Source organism: Aotus nancymaae, unplaced genomic scaffold, assembly GCF_030222135.1.
Source record: "Aotus nancymaae isolate 86718 unplaced genomic scaffold, 86718_ANA_hifiasm-v0.15.2.pri h1tg000083l, whole genome shotgun sequence".
Taxonomy (NCBI): domain Eukaryota; kingdom Metazoa; phylum Chordata; class Mammalia; order Primates; family Aotidae; genus Aotus; species Aotus nancymaae.
In genome coordinates this window covers 7,129,068-7,153,110 of record NW_026988498.1, presented here as the reverse complement: position 1 = coordinate 7,153,110, position 24,043 = coordinate 7,129,068, and the positions used below count along the sequence as shown (strand labels likewise).

General features: G+C 41.7%; 1 protein-coding gene across 15 annotated transcripts in view; it reads right to left on the bottom strand.

Moving 5' to 3' along the window:
- Positions 1-24,043, bottom strand: part of CELF2 (CUGBP Elav-like family member 2) — an 854,489-nt gene that overhangs the window by 147,472 nt on the left and 682,974 nt on the right. For all 15 annotated transcript variants that reach the window (XM_021670614.2, XM_064369076.1, XM_064369077.1 and 12 more), the window contains one exon: positions 23,630-23,826. In XM_021670614.2, the coding sequence (XP_021526289.1) occupies positions 23,630-23,807 (178 nt within the window). In that variant the 5' untranslated portion in view covers positions 23,808-23,826. The remainder of the gene's footprint in view (positions 1-23,629; positions 23,827-24,043) is intronic.

The following is a 24,043-nucleotide window of genomic DNA, read 5'->3' as shown; positions in this document are numbered from 1 at the left end:
ACAGAGGAAGGGTACATGTGTGATGGAGCCCCTTATCAACACCAGGACAGAGGCATCAGCTTCAAATGGCTGAAATAAACAGAGCACTGTCCCTTCCCATGCTCTCACTCCAGCCCCTTTACTCTCCAGTTTTTTTCATATCCAGTTATCAAATCTGTAGGAACAGAAATGAAGGTTATGAAGGGAATTAGAGGAAATAGAACAGCATGGTTTATGGAAGACCTAGAAAGCATGGCCAATGAATCTGGGCTGTATTTCCGAGTTGATGTGGTGCCACTAAAGGTTCACATACCATCACTGGTGCTGGAATTCCTCTGGATAAATAGAAGGCACTGTGAGAAAAGAATCAGGGACAGGAAATATCATCAAGAGCTGCAGACTTCTGCCTCTGGTCTAGATGGACAGCCCTCCTGCCTGAAAACAGCTCATGGCCTGAAAGAGTTTCTGGGCCACAGCACACGGAGCTGGACGCCAGGCAGGACCCAGTACACTCCTTCAGCTGACAGTATGGGGCCATTAGAATTCATCGGAAAGAGTAGCAAAGAGGAAGGAGCTGCACAGAGAGAACTCCAGAGATCTGGAGAGGTCCCTCTTGAGTATTCGGTGTTGATCAATGCATGTGACTGAAGAAACTACCAGGTAAAGAGCCCTCTAAAAAGATGAAAGGCTTGGCATGGTGCCTGTCTTTAGCAGACATACCGAAAAAACTCACAAGTCTTGGGTAGAGGACTAGGAGAGGCCTCACTTCAGAATTAGAAAATAATCATATAGATGCTAGAATCAGCAGACAAGAACTCAAAAAAGTCATTATCCCTGTATTTGGTATGTTCCACAAGATAAGCAGAGACTTGGAAGACTTAACAAAGATCTGAAATGGACTTCTAGAGATTGAAGACCACAACGTCTGAGATGAAGAAAACAGTGAATGGGATTAATGGCAGATGAGACGCTGAAGAAAAGATTGGTGAACTGTGTTTCAAAATAGAACAGAGAGACAAACAGGAACTTCAAAAAAGCGAGAGAAGAACACAATAGTGAGCTGCAGGACAACTTCGAATGGTCAAATACACAAGTAATTTGAGTCTCCAGGGAGAGGAGAGAGAAAGGGGACAGAAAAAAATAGCTGATAAAAGAAATCCATGAAAGGGAACATCACATACCAGGACCCGGCGGGGTGGGGGTGGGGTGGGGGGCGTGGCTAGGAGAAAAATAGCAGGGAACGGGGGATTGGGGAGGGATAGCATTAGGAGAAATACCTCATGTAGATGACAGGGTGATGGATGCAGCAAACCACTACCAAGGCACTTTTGTATACCTATGTAACAAATCTGCGCGATCTGCACACGTACCCAGAACTTAACTTATAATAAAAAAAAGAAAGTTTTACAAATTTGATGAAAACTATAAGCTCGCATGTCCAAAAATCTCAATGAACTCCAAGTACAAGAAAAGCAAACCAAGACACATCATAATCAAACTACTCAAACCCAGTCACATAAAGAGAAAATGTTAAAAGCAGACTGAAGGAAAAAAAAAAAAAGAAAGAAAAGGATGACATCAGAAACACTACAAGTGAGAAGACAGTGAAGCAATGTCTTTAAGACACTAAAAGAAAAGAAAAATCCTGTCCACCTAGAAATCTATAGCTAGCAAAAGTAAACATCAAAAAGGGACAAAATACAAAAGGTGAAAGACACACAAAAAGTGAGAGAATTTACCACCAGATGACTGGCTGTGCAAGAAATATTAAAAGAAGTCTTTCGGGCACAAGGAAAATGATACAAAAAGGAAATATCAACCTACACAAAGGAAGGGAGCAAGGAAGTGGTAACTGTGGGTAAATAGGTGAGATAGTTTTCTTGTGATTGAAATCTCTATAAAAGCAATTTGGCCAATTAAAATTGTAACAAGGTATTGTGGAGGTACTTTAACATGCAAAAGTAAAATGTGTAACAGCAACAGCATGAAGTCTGTGAAGGGAGAAATGTAAGTAGATTTTCATGCTGCATGTGAAATTGCATACTATCACTTGAAGTAAACGGTGATAAAGATTTGTAACAAATACTCCAAAAAAAAAAAAAGAGCTATAATAAGCCAACAAAGGAGATAAAATGAGAAAAGTATTTTAAAGTCATAAGATGCAGCAAAAAGAAATAACAGAGGGGAGGAAAAAAAAAGTGAGATTAGAGACCTAAACCAAACTTTATCAACAATTACATTATATGTTAATTATCTAACCATGCCAATTAAAAGGTAGAGCTTGTCCAAGCAGATTCAAAAAAGTTAAGACCTAACTACCTGCTGGGTACAATAAACGCACTTTAAATATAAAGACAGAAATAAGTGAAGAGAGAGAATGTAAAAATATGTATTATTTAACAGTAGTCAAAGGAAGCTGAAGTGGCTATATGAATATCATAATTTCAAAGCAAGGGATAATCCCAGAAATAAAAGAGGCCATTTCAAAACAACCGAGGATGAAATTCACAAAGAGAACACAAAAATTCTAAACATTTGCTCATCAAAAAACAGAACTTTAACATACATAAGGCAAAAATAGAGAGAACTCAAAGGAGAAATACACAAATCCACAACAGAGATTTCAATAGCCTTTCTCAGTAACTGATAGAAGAAGTATTAATATATAGAAAATTGGTAAAGATACTGAAGATCTGCAGAACACTATTCAATCAAACTCACTTTTGTAGAACACTCAGTCCAAGAACAACAGGATACCTGTTCGTTTGAGATGCACATGGACTGTTTACCAAGACAGTTCATATTATGGGGCATCAAATAAGTCTTAAAGAATTTAAGAGTTCTCAAGTCATACGAGGTATATCCCTTGACCACAATGAAACTGAATTAGAGATCAGTAACAGAAAAAACTCCAACCCAACCAGCTCCCAAATATAGGTTGAGATGCTTTACCCAAAATGCTTGGTCCTACAAATTTTTTGGATTTTTGCTTTCAGATTTTCTTTTGTATTTGCCTTATACTTACTGGTTGAACATCCCTAACCTGATCCAAAATACTTCAGTGAGCATTTTCTTTGAGCATCACATTAGTACTGAAAAAAGTTTCAGATTTTAGAGCATTTCAAAATTTGGATTTTTGGATCAGGGATGCTCAATCTATATTTGGAACTAAATGACATATTCTGAATAACCCATGGCTCAAAGAAGAAATCAAAAGAGAAATTACAAAGTATGTTCAACTGAATGAAAATGAAACCAGAGCATATCAAAATTTGTGGATGGAAGTAAAACAGTACTTAGAAGGAATTATATACCATTAAATACCTTCATTTGGAAAAAAGATTTCAAATCAATAATCTCAGTTTTCACCTTAAAAATCAGAAAAATAAGAGCAAGTTAGACCCAAAGTAAGCAAAAGAATGAAAGCAATAAAAATTAAAGTGAAAGCCAGAGAAACAGAAAAAAATAAAGAAAAGTAACAAAACCGAACACTAGTTCTTTAGTCAAAACTGAGAACTTTAAGACAAAAGAAAAAAAAAGAAAGAAGGCACAAATGATCAACATCAGGAGTATCAGGAGAGACAAGTGGAACTGTCTTTATGTGTAGATTCTGTAGACATTAAAAGGATAATAGAGTATACACAATTTTATGCCAATAAATTTGACAACTTAGAGTAAATGGACATATTATTTGAAAGAGAGAAACTGACTCAAGGAAAAATAGATAACCTAAATATTCCTGTAGGCAGAAATTCAATTTGTAGTTAAAAACCTTCTCACATAGATAACTTGAAGCCCAGATTACTTATGTGATAAATTCTACCACACTAAGGAAATAATACAACTTTATACACAATTTTCCAGGAAAACGAAGAGAACACTTCCCGATTTATTCCATGAGATCAAGACTGCATTATACAAAAACTAACCAAAGAAGTATATGCCAACTACAGAAAAATATTCTCCTGAACACAGATGTAAAAATTCTAAACAAAATTGAGCAGACTCCAATAATATCATCATGACCAAGGAGGACTGATCCCAACAATTCAAGGTTGGCTCAACATTGAAATCAGTCAATACAGTGGAGTGTGGTGACATGCACCTATAATCCCAGTACTTTGGGAGGCTGAGGCAGGAGGACTGCTTGAGCCCAGGAATTTGAGGCTGCAGTGAGCTGTGATTGAGTCATTTCACCCTAGCTTGGGAACAGAGCAAGACCCTATCTTAAAAGAACAAAAACCAATGTGATATACTATATTTACAAACAGACAAAAAAAACCCTATGATCATCTCAATAGATTCAGAAAAAACATTAAATAGTATCCATTCATGATAATAATGTTATTTAATTATTTTTTTTATTGTACTTTAGATTCTGGGGTACATGTGCGGATCACGCAGGATTGTTGTATAGGTACATACACGGCAAGGTGGTTTGCTGCCTCCATCCCCCCGTCACCTATATCTGGCATTTCTCCCCATGTTATCCCTCCCCAACCTCCCCACCCCCCGCTGTCCCACCCCTAATACCCCCGCAACAGACCCCAGTGTGTGATGCTCCCCTCCCTCGACAATAACTTTCAGCAAAACAGGAATACAAGGCAATGTCCTCAATAAAGGACATCTATGAAAAACCTGCACATTACATCATATTTTTCAATATAAGAAAAGTATTCCCCTAAGATCAAGAACATGATAATAATGTCTGCTCTCACTATTTCTATTCACCACCACACCAGAAGTTTTGGCCAGTGCAAGCAGGCAAGAAAAGATGATACCTAGATGACACCTAGATTGGAAAAGAAGAACTGTCTTTATGTGCAAATGACACGACTATCCATGTAGAAAATCCAACAGTCTCTTTTAAAAAGCTACTAGAATAAGTGAGTTTAGCAAGGTTGCAGGATACATAATCAATACACAAAAATCAATTATATTTCTATATGCTAGCAACAAACAATTGGAAACAACAAATAGGATAAAATTATTTAGAAGACCACTGAAAATATACAATACCCAGGGATAAATCTGACATGGGATATGCAAAGTCCTGTTCAAACAGCAAACCACAAAACATTTGTGAGAGAAATCAAAGAAGACCTAAAGAAGTGGAGAAATACACCACTTCAAGGTTTTGAAGACTCAGTATTGCTAAGATGACAATTTTCTCCAAACTGATGACTAGATCTAATGCATTTCCAATCAAAACTGTAGTAGGCTTTTATTGTAAAAACTGTCCAACTAATTCTAAAATTCATAGAGAGATACAAAGAACCTAGAACAGCAAAAACAAACTTTGAAAAAGAGGAACAAAGTTGGAAGACTACCAGTATCTAACTTCAAGACTCGTGATAAAGTTGCAGTAACTAATATAATACTGATGGAAAGATAGACAAATAAGATCACTGGAGCAGGTCAGACTGTCTTTAAATAAACTGACACATATACAGACAACTGATTTTGACGAAGGTACAAAAGCAATCAGTGGAGAAAGGAGAAACAGTAGTGGAACAACTGAATATCCACATGCAAAAAGATGAACTTCAATAAATAATTCATGCTGAATATAAAAATTAACTCAAAATACATCAAACACCAAAACGTAAAGCCTAAAACTCTAACACTTCTAGTAAAAAAATACAGAAAAAAAACTTTATGACCTTGGGTTAGGTTTTCTTTGTGTCAATCAAAAGCACAATCAGTAAAACAAGGAATTTATAAATAAAGCTTTGTCAAAATTAAAAACAGTTTTTAAAAAATATTAAGAGAAAACAAGGCACAAACTAGCAAGAAGTATTTGCAAATGTGTATCTAGCTAAATATTTTCATACAGAGCATGTCTAGAACTTTCAAAACTCAACAATAAGGCAACAACCCAAGTAAAAAATGAGAGAAGATCTGAACTGAAGACAGATCTACAGGAATCAAACATATCAAAAGATAAGCAGCAATATCAGCCATCGGGCAAATTAAAATTAAGACCACAATGACATACCACTACACATAGTTTAGAGGGGGTAACATTAGGAATACTGATTATATCAAGTGTTGGCGGGAGTGTGGAGGAAAGAAACTCTCAAATACTGCTAAGAGGAATGCAAAATGGTATAATCCATTTAGAAAACAGGCAATTTCTTAAAAAGTTCAATATAAATCTACTATATGATACAGCCATTCCACTCTTAAGGTGCATGGCTGAGCAACAAAAGCACTTGTCTTTACAAATACTTGTACATGAATGTCCCCATCAGTTCTTTGTTTAAAATATTCACAAATCGACAACAACCCAAACGCCCATCAAGAGGAGAGGTAATGAGCTGTGGTACCTCCGTTCTGTGGAACGCTACTCAGCAATCAAAAGAACAACTGACATGGATGAATTATGCTGAGTGAAGGAAGCCAGACCCAAGAAAGCACACGCTGTATGACTGCAGTTATACAACATTCTAGGAAATGGAAACCACATACAACTGGAAGGAGGTCAGTAATTGGGGCATGGGGTAGCCAGAATGGAAGGGATTGCCAAGACATGTGAGGAAGCTTTCAGGGGTGATAGGTGTGTTTGTTATTTTGATTGTGGTGATATTGTTTCACGGGTGTATACACACATTAAGTTGCATCAAATTTCATACTTTAAGTATGTGAAGTCTACTGCATATCAATTATGTCTCCATAGAGCTGTTAAAAAGACCCTTGAATGATCTCTGCAATATTCTAAGTGGCAACAATGGTGACGAAAATAGGGATGGAGTAAATGGTGGTAGGAATATTTAAAAACTCAAGTTCACAAGATTTGCATGTGAAGGAAAGGCAAGGCAGGAGTCAGGGATAATGCTGAGATTCTGAGATCAGGCAACATGAAGGAAGAAAGTTCCACTAACAGCAACAGGGCCAACCAAAGAGCAGATAATGCATTTGGTTTTGGCCAAGCTGTAAGCTGGCAGAATGTCTAATTCCAAGGGGCAGCTTAAAATGTGGGGTGGACCTCCACTCTCATTTTCTCTTCACACCTCCTCCTCATTCTCCTTGACTCTAATTCTTTTCCGATCCCTAAAAATAAATTTTCCTCCATGTTATAATCCAAGTCCTCAAAGAAAGAAAATCCAAGTCTGGAAGAGTTCCTTTCACCTACACATGACCTTCAGCGAAGCTCTAGGATCACAACTAGGGGCAAAGCATATCATTGTCTTAGAGTTCCAAACATGCCGTCAGCTAAGTGGAGTTTTCATAGCCTCATAAAAGGGTTGTATGTCTTGGCACTAAGTGAATAAAGTGATGGATGAAAACTCAAAGGAAAAGGGCAGTGTGCACCACGGGATCGAGGCAAGTAGAAAGGGATAGGACCTATGAAGTCATTTCTGTTTGCTGCCCCACTCCCCGGTTACATCAGTCCCTGCCAGAATGGAATTGTTCCTGAGAATTGCAGTGTGGTTCTTCACACTGGAGCCAAAGGAAACATCTGTAAGTCTGGCGGGGTTTCAGGTGAGCACGCTGCTCAGAGGGCTCGGAGCCCTTGCTGGCAAGAGACGCCAATGACAGAGTGAACTGTTTTTCTCCTTCCTTATTTTATTTTAAATGTCAAAGCTTTCCACACTACAGTGACACCCTAAAATGATTCTCTTACTTCCACTGCTTCAGCTGAAACAATATTTTTTCATGCTCCAGGGAGTGCCCACCAGCTGATTCAAAACCAGGAATGCAATGGGGTATTCTATGTCAACATGCCATGAAAATGAAAAAAAGAACAAGGCAGAATACAGGCTGGTGGGAAAATCACGTCCCTTTCTCTTGAATGCTTTGCATTCTCTCAATCTGCAAATGTTCTTCGCTGTTTTAAGGCACTGTCAATGAGACCCTACAAGGTATACCAATGGACTAAGCCCAAATTCAAGAAGTTTAGAGTTCAAGATGACAAATGCAAATGCAACTTCAGAATGGCACAGCAAGTACTGTGCACAGTGAGAGGGGTATGCAGTGTCACAGGAATTTCAGCACAGCAGGACATGACTCTGCTGGGCTGTCCAGGAGGAAGAGCCATGATGGATGCAATGGCATATGCAATGGATGCCAAAAGGCCAGGATAAAAACCACCCGAATTGGGAAGAAGAAATGATACCTCTATGTAGAGGAAATGGCAAGACTCAGGCATGGGAGCAAGAAACACAAGAAGTGTTGAAGGAATAACTCAATGTACTTCAACAAACATTAAACACCTATTGGTTACCACACACTGTGCTAACTGGCATAAATACAGAGATATCAATGACCACTGACAGTCGAGAGGAGTATTTATTCCAAAATAAGAGAGGTAATGTCAGTTTGCCAAGCACAGCAGGCAGAGAGATGTGCCCAGCTCCATGCTACAGAAACCCCGGAACCAGGACAATGTCATGGTTAGAAGTGGGGACACCACAAACAAAATACTTAGATTTAAATTCCATGTGTGGGCCACGCACAGCGGCTCACACCTGTAATCCCAGCACTTTGAGAGGCCAAGGCAGTCTGATTACCTGTTGTCAGGAGTTAGAGACCAGCCTGGCCAACACGGCGAAACCCCGTCTCTACTAAAAATACAATGAAACTGTGTGTGTGTATGTGGCGGAGGGGGACACGGTGGTGCATGCCTGTAGTCCCAGTTATTAGAGGGGCTGAGGCAGTAGAACCACTTGAACCTGGGAGGCACAATTTGCAGTGAGCTGAGATTGCGCCATTGCACTCCAGCCTGGGTGGCAGAGCAAGACTTCATCTCAAAACTAATAAATTCATTCATTCATTTATTCCAAGTCTGCCACATACTTAGATGTGTTACTTTGCTGTTTCAGTTTTCTTCTCTGTAAAACGGGCACCATAAGTAGTATTAATGTCATAGGATTATTCTGAAGATATGTTATGATGAGATAATGTATAGTCTGCCCTTGGTATAGGACCTAGCGCATGGCAAGTACTCCAGAGAAATACCAGTTATTGTTGTTACTATTGTCAATACTACTGAGAAGTGATCTTGCTGTCACTGATAGGCTAATTTCTTTGGATGGCAGGCTATACCCAGAGTTGTCACTGAGAGATGGAAGCCCTTCCAGGCTGACACTTGCACATCTGTGGACTTGGGTTTCCTCATCAGGAGGAGACTGAGTATGATGTCTGTTTACCGAGTCCAGACATCGTTGTCCCTGCTCTGCCTCCACAACTTCACTTAATCTGCTCAATAGCCCTGTTTATTCTGCAGATGAGGAGGCAGAGGTGTGGGGAAGTCAAGTCCTTAGTCTAGCTCACGGAAGTGGGGGTAGAGGAGGGTTCAGGAGCCCTGTTCTCAACCACCACCCCACGCTGCCTTTTAGGGTCACTGCCTTCCACTCCTGCTGCTGCCTTCTGGGAAGGTGGCATTTGATATGGTAGCCAAAGGGTAGACCAAAGCTAACCACGACACGAAGAATCACCGAAACCAGGAAATGCACACGACCACATATCACGCCTCACACGGTTATGGAGTTTTACAATTTATAAAACTCAATCTCTTTATCTATAATTTTTTTTACTCTTTGGCCCCAAGTGACTGAGGAGCATCAACGGGCTAACAGAATCTCACATTAGAAACACGTCAGCCTAATGTGAGGTGTTTCTAATGTGAGGTTCTGTTAGCCCGATGGGGCTGCTGACAAAGAAGACTAGGCGGCTGGGACACTGCGTAAACATTTTTTGGTTTAGAACTATTTTTGAGAACTAGGAATGAGTGTAACCACATGACACCACGTAAGCTCTACTACTTTAAGATCTGATTTTCAGCATGCACCTGGCAACATCCTGTATGAGCTGGACAACTCTGACCCTCCTTGCCCTTATTTGTACAATGCAGTTGTTCTTAACCTTTATAGGACCACAGAGCTTTTAGGGCAGGGAGGAGTAAGGAGAATGTCACAGGCTCTCTCCCCAACACAGGCACACACATACCCTCATGCTCTCCACTCTACTCCATCATGCCCCAATAGACATCTTTGTATCCCTGGGATGCTGCACATTGCCTGGCACACGGCACTCTCCAAATATGTCCTAAGAATGAATCAAAGCATGTCTCTGCTCCAAAGACAAGTAACTCTGTAAAAATGGGTAAGTTGGTGGTAGATCAGAGAGACGTAGCATTTACTTCATTCATTCAATCTGCAGCTAATTTTCAATGCCTATTCCATGCCAGGCACCGAGCTAGGCACACGAAATTTCAGAGATACAAAAGATACAGTCCTTCAGCACGAGATGTAAGCTAGCTGCATAAAGATACTTAAGAAATTAAGTGTCATAAATTCTGAAAGATTTTCAAAGTATGGGTAAAGTTTTGATTTTTTTTTTAACAGTACAGTATTATGTGCCTATTTTTATTTGAACGAATGCCAGGAAAGAAAATGGGAAACTAAGTTGTCTTCTGAACTCCATATACAGTATTAGGGCTTAGACTTAAGGTCATATGGAACACACATGGCTTAGGTAAAAGAAGTGAAAGCATTAAAAATTACTCCGAAGGATGTGTTGGATTTCAAGACTCAATCAGCAATTTTCCCTGGGATTATCAGCTTTGCTTAATATATCACTTAATCTTTGTCTCAGGTTCCTTTTCTGTGAAATGGGGCAATGTTCCTGGGGGTGTGGAGGAAGTGGCCAGAGGGCAAGAGAGGATGCAGTGTGGTTTAACGGCTTCCTGACTTTGAAGTGTTCTAAAAATACAGCATTTTCACTGCAAACATGTGATGGAAGATGTGTCAACACAGCATTCTGTGTTGCTAGGGCAGCCAGACCAATAGTTTCTCATAGACTCACGCACTCTCTGGCTAATGCAAGGGGAGAAAGTCACAGGGCAATAGGCCTACTCTTATCTCCGCAGCATTCTAGCTGTCTGGAAGACATGTGGCAGGCCCTCCAAAGACTGATTAGTCTAGGTTAAACAATCAAACTCTGCCATTTGATGAAGACTCTTCTTTTCGCCTCTTAAGCTGTCACACATTTATTTGCCTTGGAGTTTAATCTGTGGCATAAAAGCCTGACATGTCCCACTTAAAAACTGTACTCCTAAGTACAGATTAGAGTGCAATTAGGTAGAATGGAAAGCCTAAAATACACAACTACAAAAGTGTGTCTTTTTAATTTATTCATTACCTTTCCTTAAGTCTTTTTCTTCCTTCACAGAGATTAGAGCAAAGCCTTGGCTCTCAGAAGCACTTCCTTTGCAGGGAGTGGGCCTGGTGGAAGGGTCCCATGTTTGCCACCTCTAGAGCTGAATACACCCTGTGCTGGGCTTGCAGAATAGCTAAGAGCCAGCGCCACCTGGCAGCTGTATGGTGGCCTGTGTAGAACGGACTGGTGGTCACCATCCAGTTCCCATTAGACAGATGTCCACTTCACAAAGGGAGCATCACACTCAGCAGCCTGGTTGGCAAAGGGGAGCGAGGACTGGGCAGGGAATGTGCATTTCCTCTTTGCGCCTAAACAGGTTTCCTGCTCCGTCACACTGACGCAGGCCAGGGTGCATGGCGGGTAGCATGGCAGCAGCTCCGACCCCTTTGCAAACACCTTAAAGCTTCTTTTCAGATGTCATGTCCTTTATCCTACCAGGCAGTCACGTTTTTTGAATCTAGGTTGCGGCTCATTGAGCCTCACAGTGACTGTCTTCTAAGGCCACCACCAGGACATACTGGCTTCACCCAGAGAGCGATGGGCACTGCAACCGCCTACAATGGAGGCAGCCTCCATTACAGGGCTAGGGAGAATGCTTTAGGCATGACAGGCAGAGAAAGGCCCTCCTCAGTCATTCCAGAGTTCACGGCATCTTCACCCCAAATCAACAAGCAATTGTTGAATCCTAAACAGAAGGGCAAGGTGGTCCCTTATTACCAAAAGCAACTATCTACTGGACAACTCTTGACTATCTTACAGAGGATTAAAAAACTCAGGCCCTATTTCCTTCTTTGATGTGAAGGACTTCATTCCATCTGGACAGTGAAACCAGGCTGGTCTGTTTTCTCCCTGCCCCATGGAAGTGCAAGGAAGAAGTACACTTCCAGCACTGCAGGGGAGTGTGCAAATTAAGCAATATTTCTTCATTGGCTTTTCTTAATTCATGCCAACATTTTGGTTCATATCCTCATTCTAATAACCTAATATTCTTTTTTTCAAAAAATTCACACATGCAAACATAAGTCAACAAAATACAAACACCCAAGGTAAGCTAACTTTACTTGAAAAACAATATTTAAGCAGCAACACAGAAAGTAAAAAAACAGACTTTTATTTCTTTCATTATGCTGCATTAACTATATAAAGTGGAGGAGAAACTTATGCAGAATTGCTGTCAATTTTAATATTTCCCTACTGAATATTCTATGTAGGGGATGACTTAGTAATACAAATTTTTGACAATGGGGGGTTTTTTAGAGAAGGGCATGTTTATCTCCTTTTCTAAGTTGCAAGTCTTCTAATAACCATCTTAACAACACTTCGTCCAAATGAGCTACCCTATACAGGTTTCTGCAGCCAGTGGTGATTCTGGGTAGGCTGTAACGCTGGGAAAAAACCAGCATGTCGCTGTAATGACCCTTCTGCCGATGGCTGGCACGGGATCCTTAGAGATCCCACATTAAAGTGACCAAGCTTCCTCCATCACTGGCCACAGAACACTGCTCTAACGCCAACCCACCATCTTTAAAACTGAATGGAGCTGGCAGTAAGAGGCTATGTAAAAGGGGATCAAGAAACTGGGATAAATGTTGAAAAATCACCCAAAAGTAATACCTTGTTGATGGTAGTTCAGTTACATTTTCAACTTTGAACAAAGCACACAGAAAGTTCGCTCTGTGCCAACAGGAAAATCTGAAAGCGTCTGCATCTGTACTGTTTCCAGCACATCTACTCTACACTACCTAGTAGCCTTTATTCAGTTTCCACCGTATGTGAGATACCACCCCAGGCAACTACCTTCAACATTTTATAAGCAATGCCACACTCATTTGAAAAAAAAAGGCAAAGAAACAAATTAACTTTGGGCTACTACAAACACACACACATACATGCCTCCTATGACGGTTAACACTATCAGTCACTCTTTGGTGCCAAGGGGATGTGATCCATCAGGTAGGGGCTGGCAGCTCTCCCTCAGGACTCTGCACCAAACACCATGACATGAAAAAGGGTACGAGGACCAGCCTGATGCCATCATTAAACTAATGAGAGGACTGCACCCTTTATATCCTTGGATTTAGTGAAGAATCCTTGGATTTAGTGAAGAACTTTTGGAAAGTGTCATTAGTGAAACTTAAGCCTCTTCTTGTCCTAAACTCCCTATAGGAAGGGGAAAGAAAAAAGAAAACTAAAAATGAAAAAGGGCAAAGAGGAGATATAGGCATGTTATTGAAAGGAAAAATGTTAGACGCCTACTATCACATGGCCTTGGTTCCTCTAATGTTCTCTTCATCTTTATTATATCAACAGTACAGGATGATCACGCTCTCAAGTGCATTCTCCACTAAACAGAAAACACGTGTACATATGCACACACACACGTGTGCCATGGACATGGCTGGCCTGAAGCTGGTTTTACACTGTAAGCTAATTATGGCTGTCCTCTCTTTACTACGGACCATTCTTTCTCTCTTTCTGGGGCAAAGAAAGTGGCCTGCTCATCTGTATGTTCTCAGCACTGAGAATGATGCCTTGCACACAGAAGGCACCCAGAAGTGTCTACTGCCACATGAATGGTACTTTGGTAAACACTTTGTCAGCTCCCTGCACCCTATTTTCATCTTTTCTATTCTATATTAAGTTCAACATTAAAAGGTACCCAGGGCTTTGAAGGCTACCCTAACCTCATCTCATTGTTACAGAAAGGCTCTGCATTAAGCCCAGGCAAGAGATGGCCAGAGGGCCACTCCTGGGGACTGCTAAGTGAGCTGCCCTACCATCTCCTTAACTTTCACAACATGCTCTAAGTTCATCGCCTCTTCTGTGTAAAAGTTTGGCTCAAACTCTACATGTTGCCTGCTGTTCCAACATTTTAAACATCAGCAGCAGAATCCCAGGGTTTAACATTAATTGAAAGAGCTTATCTATATATAGCTTCACTCTGCACTTTAGCGTCTTCAAAACTTCAATCATATTCTCTCTTTTTTTGAGAACACAATCCCTCCTTTTCATGCCTTGATACAGCCTTTCCCCCTTTTCATTCTCATGACTCAATGCTCTCAGGTCTTTTAAGTTAACCTCCTAGACCTTTCCATGTGGGCTCACCTTCCTGGACCTTTGTGATTCACGCTGCTCTCCTTTGGAACTCCTCCATCTCCTTGATATCCTTCAATAACATTTCCCAGTATCAGGCACAGTGGCCTAGTTAGGAGCTAAAAAGCTTTTTTTTTGTGAAAAGTGGCCGATTACTTGTTCCATAACACTTGGTGTCTGGTGCGTCATGAGGAACGTTTAGCATTTGGGGGGCAGTTCTGACCATTAGCTTGTTGAAGGCCTTTTTTCCCGTATTCCTCCCGCTCCCTGATGTTTGTGTATTTCTTTACATGACTAGGATGCAGTTCCCATTAAACTATAGTAGTTTGGGAAGCATTTTTTTTTTCACCTAAAGCTAAAAAGGCAACAAAATAGCAGCAATTCGTGAACTTAGTAAATGCCGAAGATGCTGGAGGACTACTATAAAGAGACAGGTCTTGATCCACAGGCAGGTAAAGCTGCAGAATTTGTCCTAGAAAAGCAATACAGCCCAACATAGCCCAACATATTTTATAATGATCAGATGCTGGGTCAGTTCAATAGTGTGGTGAGTCAATATTCTCTTTCAGCCCTTTAATTCTTCTCCCTAATTCCTATTTCTGATCCTCCAGTAGAAACAGAGGAATTACATTCATTTATTCTTCAAACCAATCATTGTCCAGAGTGTATCTTATGGGTTTCTCCAATGTGAATACCAGAATGGGGACACCAGATTAGGAACATTCTCTGTCATTTACGCAGAGAATGAAAAAAATATTGATCCTAAATACCAATTTCTGCAGTGTTTCAAAGGCCATCCCTACTCTCTGCTCCATTAGCTTACCATTACAGCATTCCCCTGTTTAGCTAACTAGCCCCTTTTTCCATTTACAGCAGAACTCACTTCTTTGCTTGCCACTTGTGTGTGTCTGTCTATGTGACTCAGGCTTTGAGAAATTCATGTACAGTATAATCCACCAGATCACACATGCCTTTCCTGTGTTCCTTTCTCTGGAACAAGGACTCATCAAGGCAAATGTGAATGTATTTGAAGATGTATTTGAAGACCTTGATTCTTTAATATATGTAATAGGTCTAGTTCACTACAAATTTCCTCATTGTTATACCTAATATACATCACTCAGTTAACCTTATGACTAACTGATTTCCCACAGGAATTTCTCAGTATGGATCAAAACATCTTCAATTCTCCTGTCCCAGAACCTGACGCATTATCGTCACCATTTCTGTGTTCAGAATATATATAAACCCATATCAATCTGTCACTAAATCATATAATTTTAGCTTAGTTTCCACTTTTTTTCTTTTGGTCAATTATCTTTTCAACCTTTCATATGTTCTGATGGTTTTGAAGATCATAATGATTATTCTGTCCTTATTCATGGCCGTATACCCTGGTATGCCTGTGAGATGTTACTGTAAAAGGTTTGGCCCACCCAGTATTAGATAGTGAAGCAGAACAGATGGGCTCAGAATCAGTGAAATTATGATGAGGTTAGCAGCTGGGGCGATATGTCCAAAGATGAAAATTCAGTCTTTTAAGAATCTACTAACTTAAGATACAAAAAGCAGTACTAATTATACTAGTGGTGTTTTACATTCTACCATGATTGGAATTATTCAAGATAATAAACTTCTTCAAAAGGTATGTCATGATTTTTTAATTAATGCTAGAATTCTGAACACTTCTAAAATATAACTTAACTATGGTTAATTTTAAACTTTCATGAGAAGTCGAGAGTGAAGGAGGCCGCAAATAAACCTGTCAACCCAAATGCCTGATTATCTGGAGTATCTGGAGCGAAAGTGAGTAAGGGCAGGTAGGTTGTGCTAGGGCAGCGCTGAGGCAATGTGTGCACGTCTCAGAGTAACTAACAGCATCACCCTGTTGAGAGCACCTCTCCTGCTGGCCAGGAAACTGGACTTCTCCTCTCCAAAGGACTGGCTTCCTAATGCCCCACAGTATGGTAACCCAGAGTGGTACAATCACGTAACTGATAGTAAGGCAATTCTAGTGGGGAGCGATCTCCTTCTTGCTGGGTGCCAATAAAAAGGCAGGTGAGGTTTCTAGACAGACAACCCAGACAAGCACTCAGCGGCAAATGCAAATTGTGAGATCACCTAGACTTCACTTTTCCAATCAACCTGCAATACCTGCTGGAAGGACTGAAACAGAAGCTGCGAAACTCTGGGTTTTCTTTTCATGTCACATTTCTACCAAAGAAGTCTGTTCTTCTTTCATCCAGCACCTGTTTTCTTTATTCTTCTGCTGCTTTAATTCCAGAAATGCAAAGCTACTGGGGAAAAGACGACTGGGGACTAGCTGAAGTCTTAATGTCCCAGACAGAAGAGAAAAAAACAAAATGGTTAAAAGCAGCCATGAGTAATTTCTTTTCTTCTTTGATATTAGCTCGCTCTGTCTTTTTGTCTCCCTCCTTTCCCTTCTTCCTCCTCTTCTCTCCAGAGATGTAAGGATCAAAATGTACCCGTGATAGGTATTATCTGCCAGGGTGGACACTGCCTTTTGATGGAAGTTAACAGAAATTCAGCACTGTGACTGAGGCACAGTCTCGGCATCACCAGAGTATGGGGCATTTAAAGGGATTCCTTCTTCCTGTACCTTAAAGGAGGCTTATTTAACATTTGTCCCTGCTTTATCTCAGTCAGCACAATGACTAGAGTCAGTATCAGTCTAAATATTTTAAAACTGCATTTCACAGAATCAATTGTTCTAATATAACTATATGATTTAACTAGTGAAGCCACCTTTCACAAGGATGCAATAAAGATCCTCCACTTGCATCAATATAAAAATTCTGACTGCATTTTCTGTTTGTCCTATAGGTCGTCAGTCAGCCAACAATGAAAGGATGTCACAGTAAGTAACACAGAGCCTTCTGTTAACAGAACATTAATTCAGGATGAGATGCCCTTCCTGTGGGCCACTGAGGCAGCACCAAAACTGGGGCTGTCCCAGAAAATCTAGGGCAGCGACCCTGGTTTTCAAGAAATGTAGGACAGAAACCCTATTCCCTACTTGCATGAATTAAAATGTGGTGTGGGTTCATCTTCCTGCAGTTCGAATTCTCAATTCCTGATTTCAAGATAACATTGCTTAAACAAATGGGCTTCCAAGTCCACTTCTAATACTTAAGTGAAGTTTCGGACATGTTTTTAGGAAGGAAAGACATGAAATGTGAGAATGAACCTCCCCACTCCAGTTCTCCAGCATCAGTCCTTTCATAAAGTGGCCAAGGGTGTTCCTTACAAAAAACCTTTAACATTTTAAGCAGGAAACAAATAGTGTGTAAGATGATCAACCCTCTTTAGACCATGCCAGCAGCACTCACACATTTGTTGACTTAGTGAATATGTAAAGCAACTTGGGAAGTGGGTATTTCTACTACATGGATAAAGAAAGTAAGCCTCATTCTCTGCACAACCTGGTCATAATAAGTACCAGTACCAAGTCCCCTTCTCCAGGGCTACCCTCATTCTACCATCGCACAGAAAAGCCTTCTGGACTCAGGGTTACCCTCCACCCACTTCTGAACTTACGCTTCTCCACTCCCTTTTTCCTTCCTCCTGGGTCATTCCCCAGCAGTCTGGTCTGATTCTCAAAAAACTTTTCCACTATACTCAAATAGACAGAGAGAGATTAAGACAAACAAAAATTTTACTAATGACTTCTTGAAAACTGAAGCGAAGCCTTTAAGATGGAAAGAAACAACTCATCATCCTATTCCAAGATCAGTGGGTCTAGCCCCAGTGTAACCCTCACTGCAGCCTGACCAAGACGAGGATGAAACAGCAACCGCATCATAACCCCCACAAAAGCTGCTCTTGTGAAACTTGAAGGTAATAACCCTTCCCAAAGGAGTCATGAATGAGATTTCTGTTCCATCCGGAAAGCTCTGGCTCGCAGCACTGCTGGGCTGCAGTTGCATGGCAGTTATGCCATGACCTCCCAACTCACTGCAAGAAAAAAGGAAGTTTTTTCCTTTGGTATGTAGTGATAGTCAACACAGCCACTTCCCTTTTCTATTTCTCTTTTAGCTGAGAAGTTGCCAAAAGAGAGACCAGTAAAATGTGATCAACAAGACACTTGGTTGGGACTGAGGTGCTGTTCCTACCTTCTCATCTCCAATGCTAAGTGATTTTAATCTATCACTCAGTTTTCATTCCCATAAAATCAGAATAACAGTACCTAAGCATTTAAGTTTAGAAAAATTTAAACAATGTTCACTATAGAACACACTTTCTTGGGGTGCTATGATCTGGGATTATAACTTTGATTAACTAACACATTAAGAGAGCGATGACCCAAGGTAATTTATCCACTGTTTCTAGGTTCCAAGTATAGTCTCGCTTGAACACAATTTTCCTATCTGCCAACTTCTCCCACTGAACCTCAGCTGCCAACCCTTCAACTCCTCCTCCACCTCCCAGACCAGGAGCTGTCTTTCAGCATTACCGGCTTCCCTACTTTAGACCTCCGAGGGAACATTCTAACACAGCTACTACCCTTCCTGATCTTCTACAATGTTTGCCTTGATCACCTACAACTTTGGATTCCCTATAACTCTGTTTCTCTGCTCACCCAGCGACAGACAGTCCTAGAACCACAACCATCATGGCCCACTCCAGATGAACATGATCTAAATACGACCGGCCGCTCCCTGCTCTTCAACACTTCTACTCTCTCCATCAAATTTCCCAAAGGAGTCATTTTAAACCTTTTCCAGTCAAGTCTTCAATTCACTAAGACTTCTCAGAAATTTCCTACTTACTGAGAAGACTGGGGGCAGAACCTGTACGAACTGTCTCCTGCTTCTGAAACTTTGTGTTGTTACTTCCTCCTGAACGCCCCTCTGTCTCAAATGAAGTACCTTTCCACCCTTTCACAGGCCTGAGATAGTGTCGTGTCTGCCTCACACTTTCACAATCTTCTTTGCCATACAACTTATAATTTGCTGAACAAACAAACTGCATGCCTAAGTTTCTGCTCCCTTCATGCCAGACTACGAGGAAGGTGAGTCTACACTGACAGCCTCACACATATACCCATGCCTTTCCTTTTCCCACAACCCTACCCTTCTTCTGAAGTCCTCTTGGGTCTTCCCAGTCACCAAATCCGATGACTTTTCTTGGCCTGCATCCTTAACTCTTCTGTGACATTTCAGACTCAACTCAATCAAAACTGAACTTAATACTCCTCTTCTCCATTCCCACCATGGCTGACTGCGCTCCCAGTTCTCCCAGTTAAGCCAAAAACTTCTGGTCATCACTGCCCCAAATTAGTTATCAAGTCCTCTTCCTTCTACTGTCATGCCTGTCCCTCAGCCTCCCCTTCCATTCCCACGACAGACAACACCCTGACCTCAATACAAGTCAACACACTGCACCAGCCTCTGAGTCTCTTGCTTCTAAAACACTCTATTCCTAGAGTCTTGAGAGTCTAACAAAGGCATTTTAAATACTTCAGCCTGAGAACAAAGGCTTGCTAAGAGCTGCTCTAGCCTCAAGCTCTAGGCTTCGTGATCTTCCCTTCCTCTATTTAATGTCATGTATTTCACCTTTCCCCTGAAATGTGGGAGAATTCAGTTCTCAGAATTTCCCCTGCACTTCCTCACCTGCACGCCTGAAGCAGGCCATTCCAACCATTTGTAAAGTTCATTATCATTACTTACTGAAATCCTGTTATTGTTTTCAAGATTTGGTAAAGATGCCATCTTTTTCATCTCCCATAAGCTGTGAATTAGTCACTTCTTTGCTCAACTTCCATGGTTCCAGTAAGCTCATCTCTTTCTTACTCATTTACTCTTAGCTCATTTTCTTTTGTGTGAGAGTTGCCTGTGAACTTGCCTTCTTGTTCCTATTAGAATTTTATGTTCTTGGAGATACTGATGAAGGTAACAACAAGTATGATCATCACGATTGCCATAACCAGCTCCTACTGTATCCCAGCTCTGTGGAAAGCACATAACCTCATCACACAGCAACACTAGAAGCGCTGCCACCACTTTCAGATGTGATTAAGCAACATGCCCAAGGCCCGTACCAAGGAAGCAGTAGAGCCAGAAATTAAATTTAGGGTTCTCCAACTTCAAAAGCCATGCTCTCAATTCTCTACGGTATTGCTCACCATCTACAAATGAAACAGATGACCCCTGAATAAAACACACTCTTCCAAAGTCCTCATGGGGGAGCATGTTTACTGAGCCAGACTCCCCAAGTTCCTCAGCCTGCTTGGTCAATACATGCCCTTATAGGCAGAAGATAGGCAGCTCAGACACGAACCCTGAAAAGATGATTTCACAAGTATGACCAAGTTTTTGTTCCTCAAGACTAAACAGAACATAAAATGGAAAGTGAGGAGAAAATCTAATTCACCAGGATTAGGTAACAGCCTGATTGATAGTTTCTTTGCTTGGGACCATCAACATGGGTAAGGCAATGAATCAAGCCCCTCCAAAAGCCTTACTCACATAACCTAAACCACCTCTAGTAATTCTAGTTTCTGAGGCTCTGACATCAGCCCTGTGAAAATATGATAACTGTACTCTGCTGACAAAGTCTGAATCGAAGAGGTCTTATTTTACATGTACACAGGCAAAATAATAACGGGATACATAGGTATCAACATGAAGAAAGTGGGGGCTGTGGCTCTCTCTAGGTAAGCGGCTAAGGGCTGTAATCCTCCGAGAGCAATGTCATTATACAGCTCAAATCCCATCACAACAAATACCTTCACAACAGAGATGTCTGTATAACAAAAGCTCTTTCAAGCTTTGGCTGACAGCCCATGTACTTTAAGCAATATTTGATGTGAGACTTGGAGTTCACAGTAATAGGAATTGACCTGTATTTCCAAAGGTAAGATTTGAATGATTTCATCTATAACTCCCACCCCATGATATCATGAGGTGGGACTGATGTACAATCTAAACCCCTGAGTATAAAAACTAAACACAGAGACCGAAATGAAATCAATTCATTCTTAAAGAATGAAATTTCCTCCTTTCACTTGGGGAACACTTCAGTAAAGGAGACTGCCCTTGACCCAGACCCTGAAACACAGCACACGAGGGCTGGTCTGCAATCTTGTCTCATGGAGACGCAGAATGGTGTAGTCCATGAGGAGAGATGGACCATGTCCAAATCTCCGATCTGTCACTTACCAGCTGGGCAAACTGGACTATGTTTCTTACCTTTCTATGACCCTCAGTTTCCTCAACTGCATAACGTGACTAATACCACCTACCTTCTGATTTTTGGTGAGGACAACATACGTAAAACTCCTGACACAGGGTCTGATACACGTAGCATGTGCTCAAAAAAATTTCCCTCACCGGGCCTCCCTTCTGCTTCTGCAGACCATGGGCTTCTGAAAACTATTTTCACCAATTTAGTAGTAAGACATAGTGAATACAAGTTAACAAAATGTATAGTCTTAATATAGGCTGGTAAAAAATGCTGCTCAGAGGAACATCTGGGCAAGAGAGACAATGGGAGAATAACTAGGCCACGCTCAGGTACTTATTTGACTGGGAAAAGGGCCTTTTCAGCCAAGTTAAGATACATGTATTTCAAGGCTGAAAGTCATGGAACCAGGCATCCTAACAATAAGTGAGCTCTGATCATTTTGTCAAAGGTAATTTTTAAAAAAGCTGATAAACCAAAATTTGGAGTCACATTTTTCTTGTCAAGGATGAATTGTGGTTATTTCTCTAAAGCCTAGTCTACTGCCTCTGGTCTAGTTTTCCCTGAGTGACATTATGGCTGTTGAGAGAGCTCTTATTTGGTGAGTATTTATTAAATTTTTTTTAAAAGTTTTCCTCAATAGCATACCATGAAAGTATTAAAACAAACTCTAGTCTTCTCCATTTGGAAAACATGTAGGTAACCAGTATCAGAATATGTTCAATAAAGGTATTTACTACCGCTCTCATTTGTGAAGTTTAGAAACCCACAGATTTTCAGTTAAATGATTTTTCTATATTTCAAACAATAGGGCAATCAAGTTTGTGGTGACAATATTCTACGTACTTTTTGAAACAACCTTGCTTAAGGTTTGTTTGGAAAACTAAAGTGTTATGAACATACTCTGAAGACATACCTGTTCACCTTTCTAAAATGAGTACTGGCCAGGGGCTCAATTCCTTAAGAGGCTTCCAAAAGCCCTACCAGACCTTGGCAACTGCAGGGAACAAGAGGCAGTCCAACATTTCTCGTAGTCACAGAATGTCAGTCTTAAAGATTTCCTAGTTCTATCCTTTCACTTTGCCATTAAGGAAAAGGCTTAGAGAAAAGTATGTGCCAATGTTCATGTGCCCAACTGAAGTGTATATACAAGCCAAGTGATGCTTTCAGGGGTCTTAGGAGAAGCAACACAGAAATAAAATAACATGCCAGACAGAAACACCAAGGCACAGAGCAAAAGAAACTGAGAGACCCACAGAACAACAGAGGACTCCTGTGCAGAGAGACTGAGAGATCAAAAACAGGGAAAGAAAAAAAAATTGCTAAAGCAAGAAGGTTAAAATAGCAACAGAGATCAAGTGGTAGCAGCAGAGCAGGTATTTTAAATTCAGTTTGCGGAGAGCTTCCAAAGTAAGACTTCAGTGCACAGAATCATCAGTCCTCACAATGGGTCCTGGTCTCTATTTCATTAACTGCTCCCACTGTCCCCCATCACCGTCATCTTAAAATGGAGGCAGGAACAACTATCAGATCCTATACCTTCATCTCAACACTGATAAGGGCGTAACCCTCAAGCGTCTGTGAAGGTGTGCTAAGTATGTCAGGCCACTAGGGTGCTGCTCCCAGTTCCAAAAGGCAGATTCACCTCATGATAACCACCTGGCCCCCAGGAATGCGTGTCTCTCCTTCAAAGGAGCCTTTTCTCCCTTGCACCAGTGGCATCACACCAACTGTTTACAAAGGTACTTTGAGGTCCCCACCGGCTATGGAAAAGTGAAATGCAATTGTAAGTACAAAGGCAATCATGGGAACGTAGGGGTGGAAAGAGTTAGGTCCTGAAACACACGGCACAGAAACGCGATTCCTCGGAGAGGCAGCCACCCCGCCCAAGCAGAGGCTATGCTGCCTAGAAAGTGACCTCCCGGGAGCGATCACGCGCCTGGACGAGCCTCTGCGCTCCCGCCCTGCCTCCGTCCCTCCCTCCCGCCTCCAACCTGTCCCGGAGGGCCGGCGGGCGGGGGCGTGGGGAGGAGCCGGGAGCAGCCCCTGGAGCACAGGGGCCGCCAGCGTCGGCTGCTTCCAGCCCTCCCGCCTGCCGGCCCTCCCTCCCGCAGGCTAGGGGCTCGGGCAGCCCCAGTGCCCCAGCGACGCCCACCTGGACGCCTGGTCACCCCCGCCCCGCGCTCTGTACCTTTACTCTGCGGAGGGTTCTGACTCCGGTCCCGGAGGACGTTGATCTGATAGACGGCTCCATAAGGCTCAAAAAGTTCTTTCAGCTCCTTTTCCGACCACGACCGGGGGATCTGTCCGACAAACATCTTAATGGCATCTGGGTCTGGTTGGTCTGAGTGATCCAAAGCTCCGTTCATCTTGTTGGCTGTGCCGTTACTGTCAAAAACGGAACCGGGAGCCAGAGTTAGGGCGGCACGATGAGGGACAGGAAGAAAAAAAAGCGGGGGTGGGGGGGGCGGGCAGGCGGAAGGAGGAGGAAGAAGAGCACGGGCAAAGTGCCTAATGAGTCGTAGAAATTTGATGAACTAAAACAAAGCAGAGGCACCATGAGTTGCTCCTCGGCGGCGGCGAGGCTCTCACTGCGTGCTGCTGT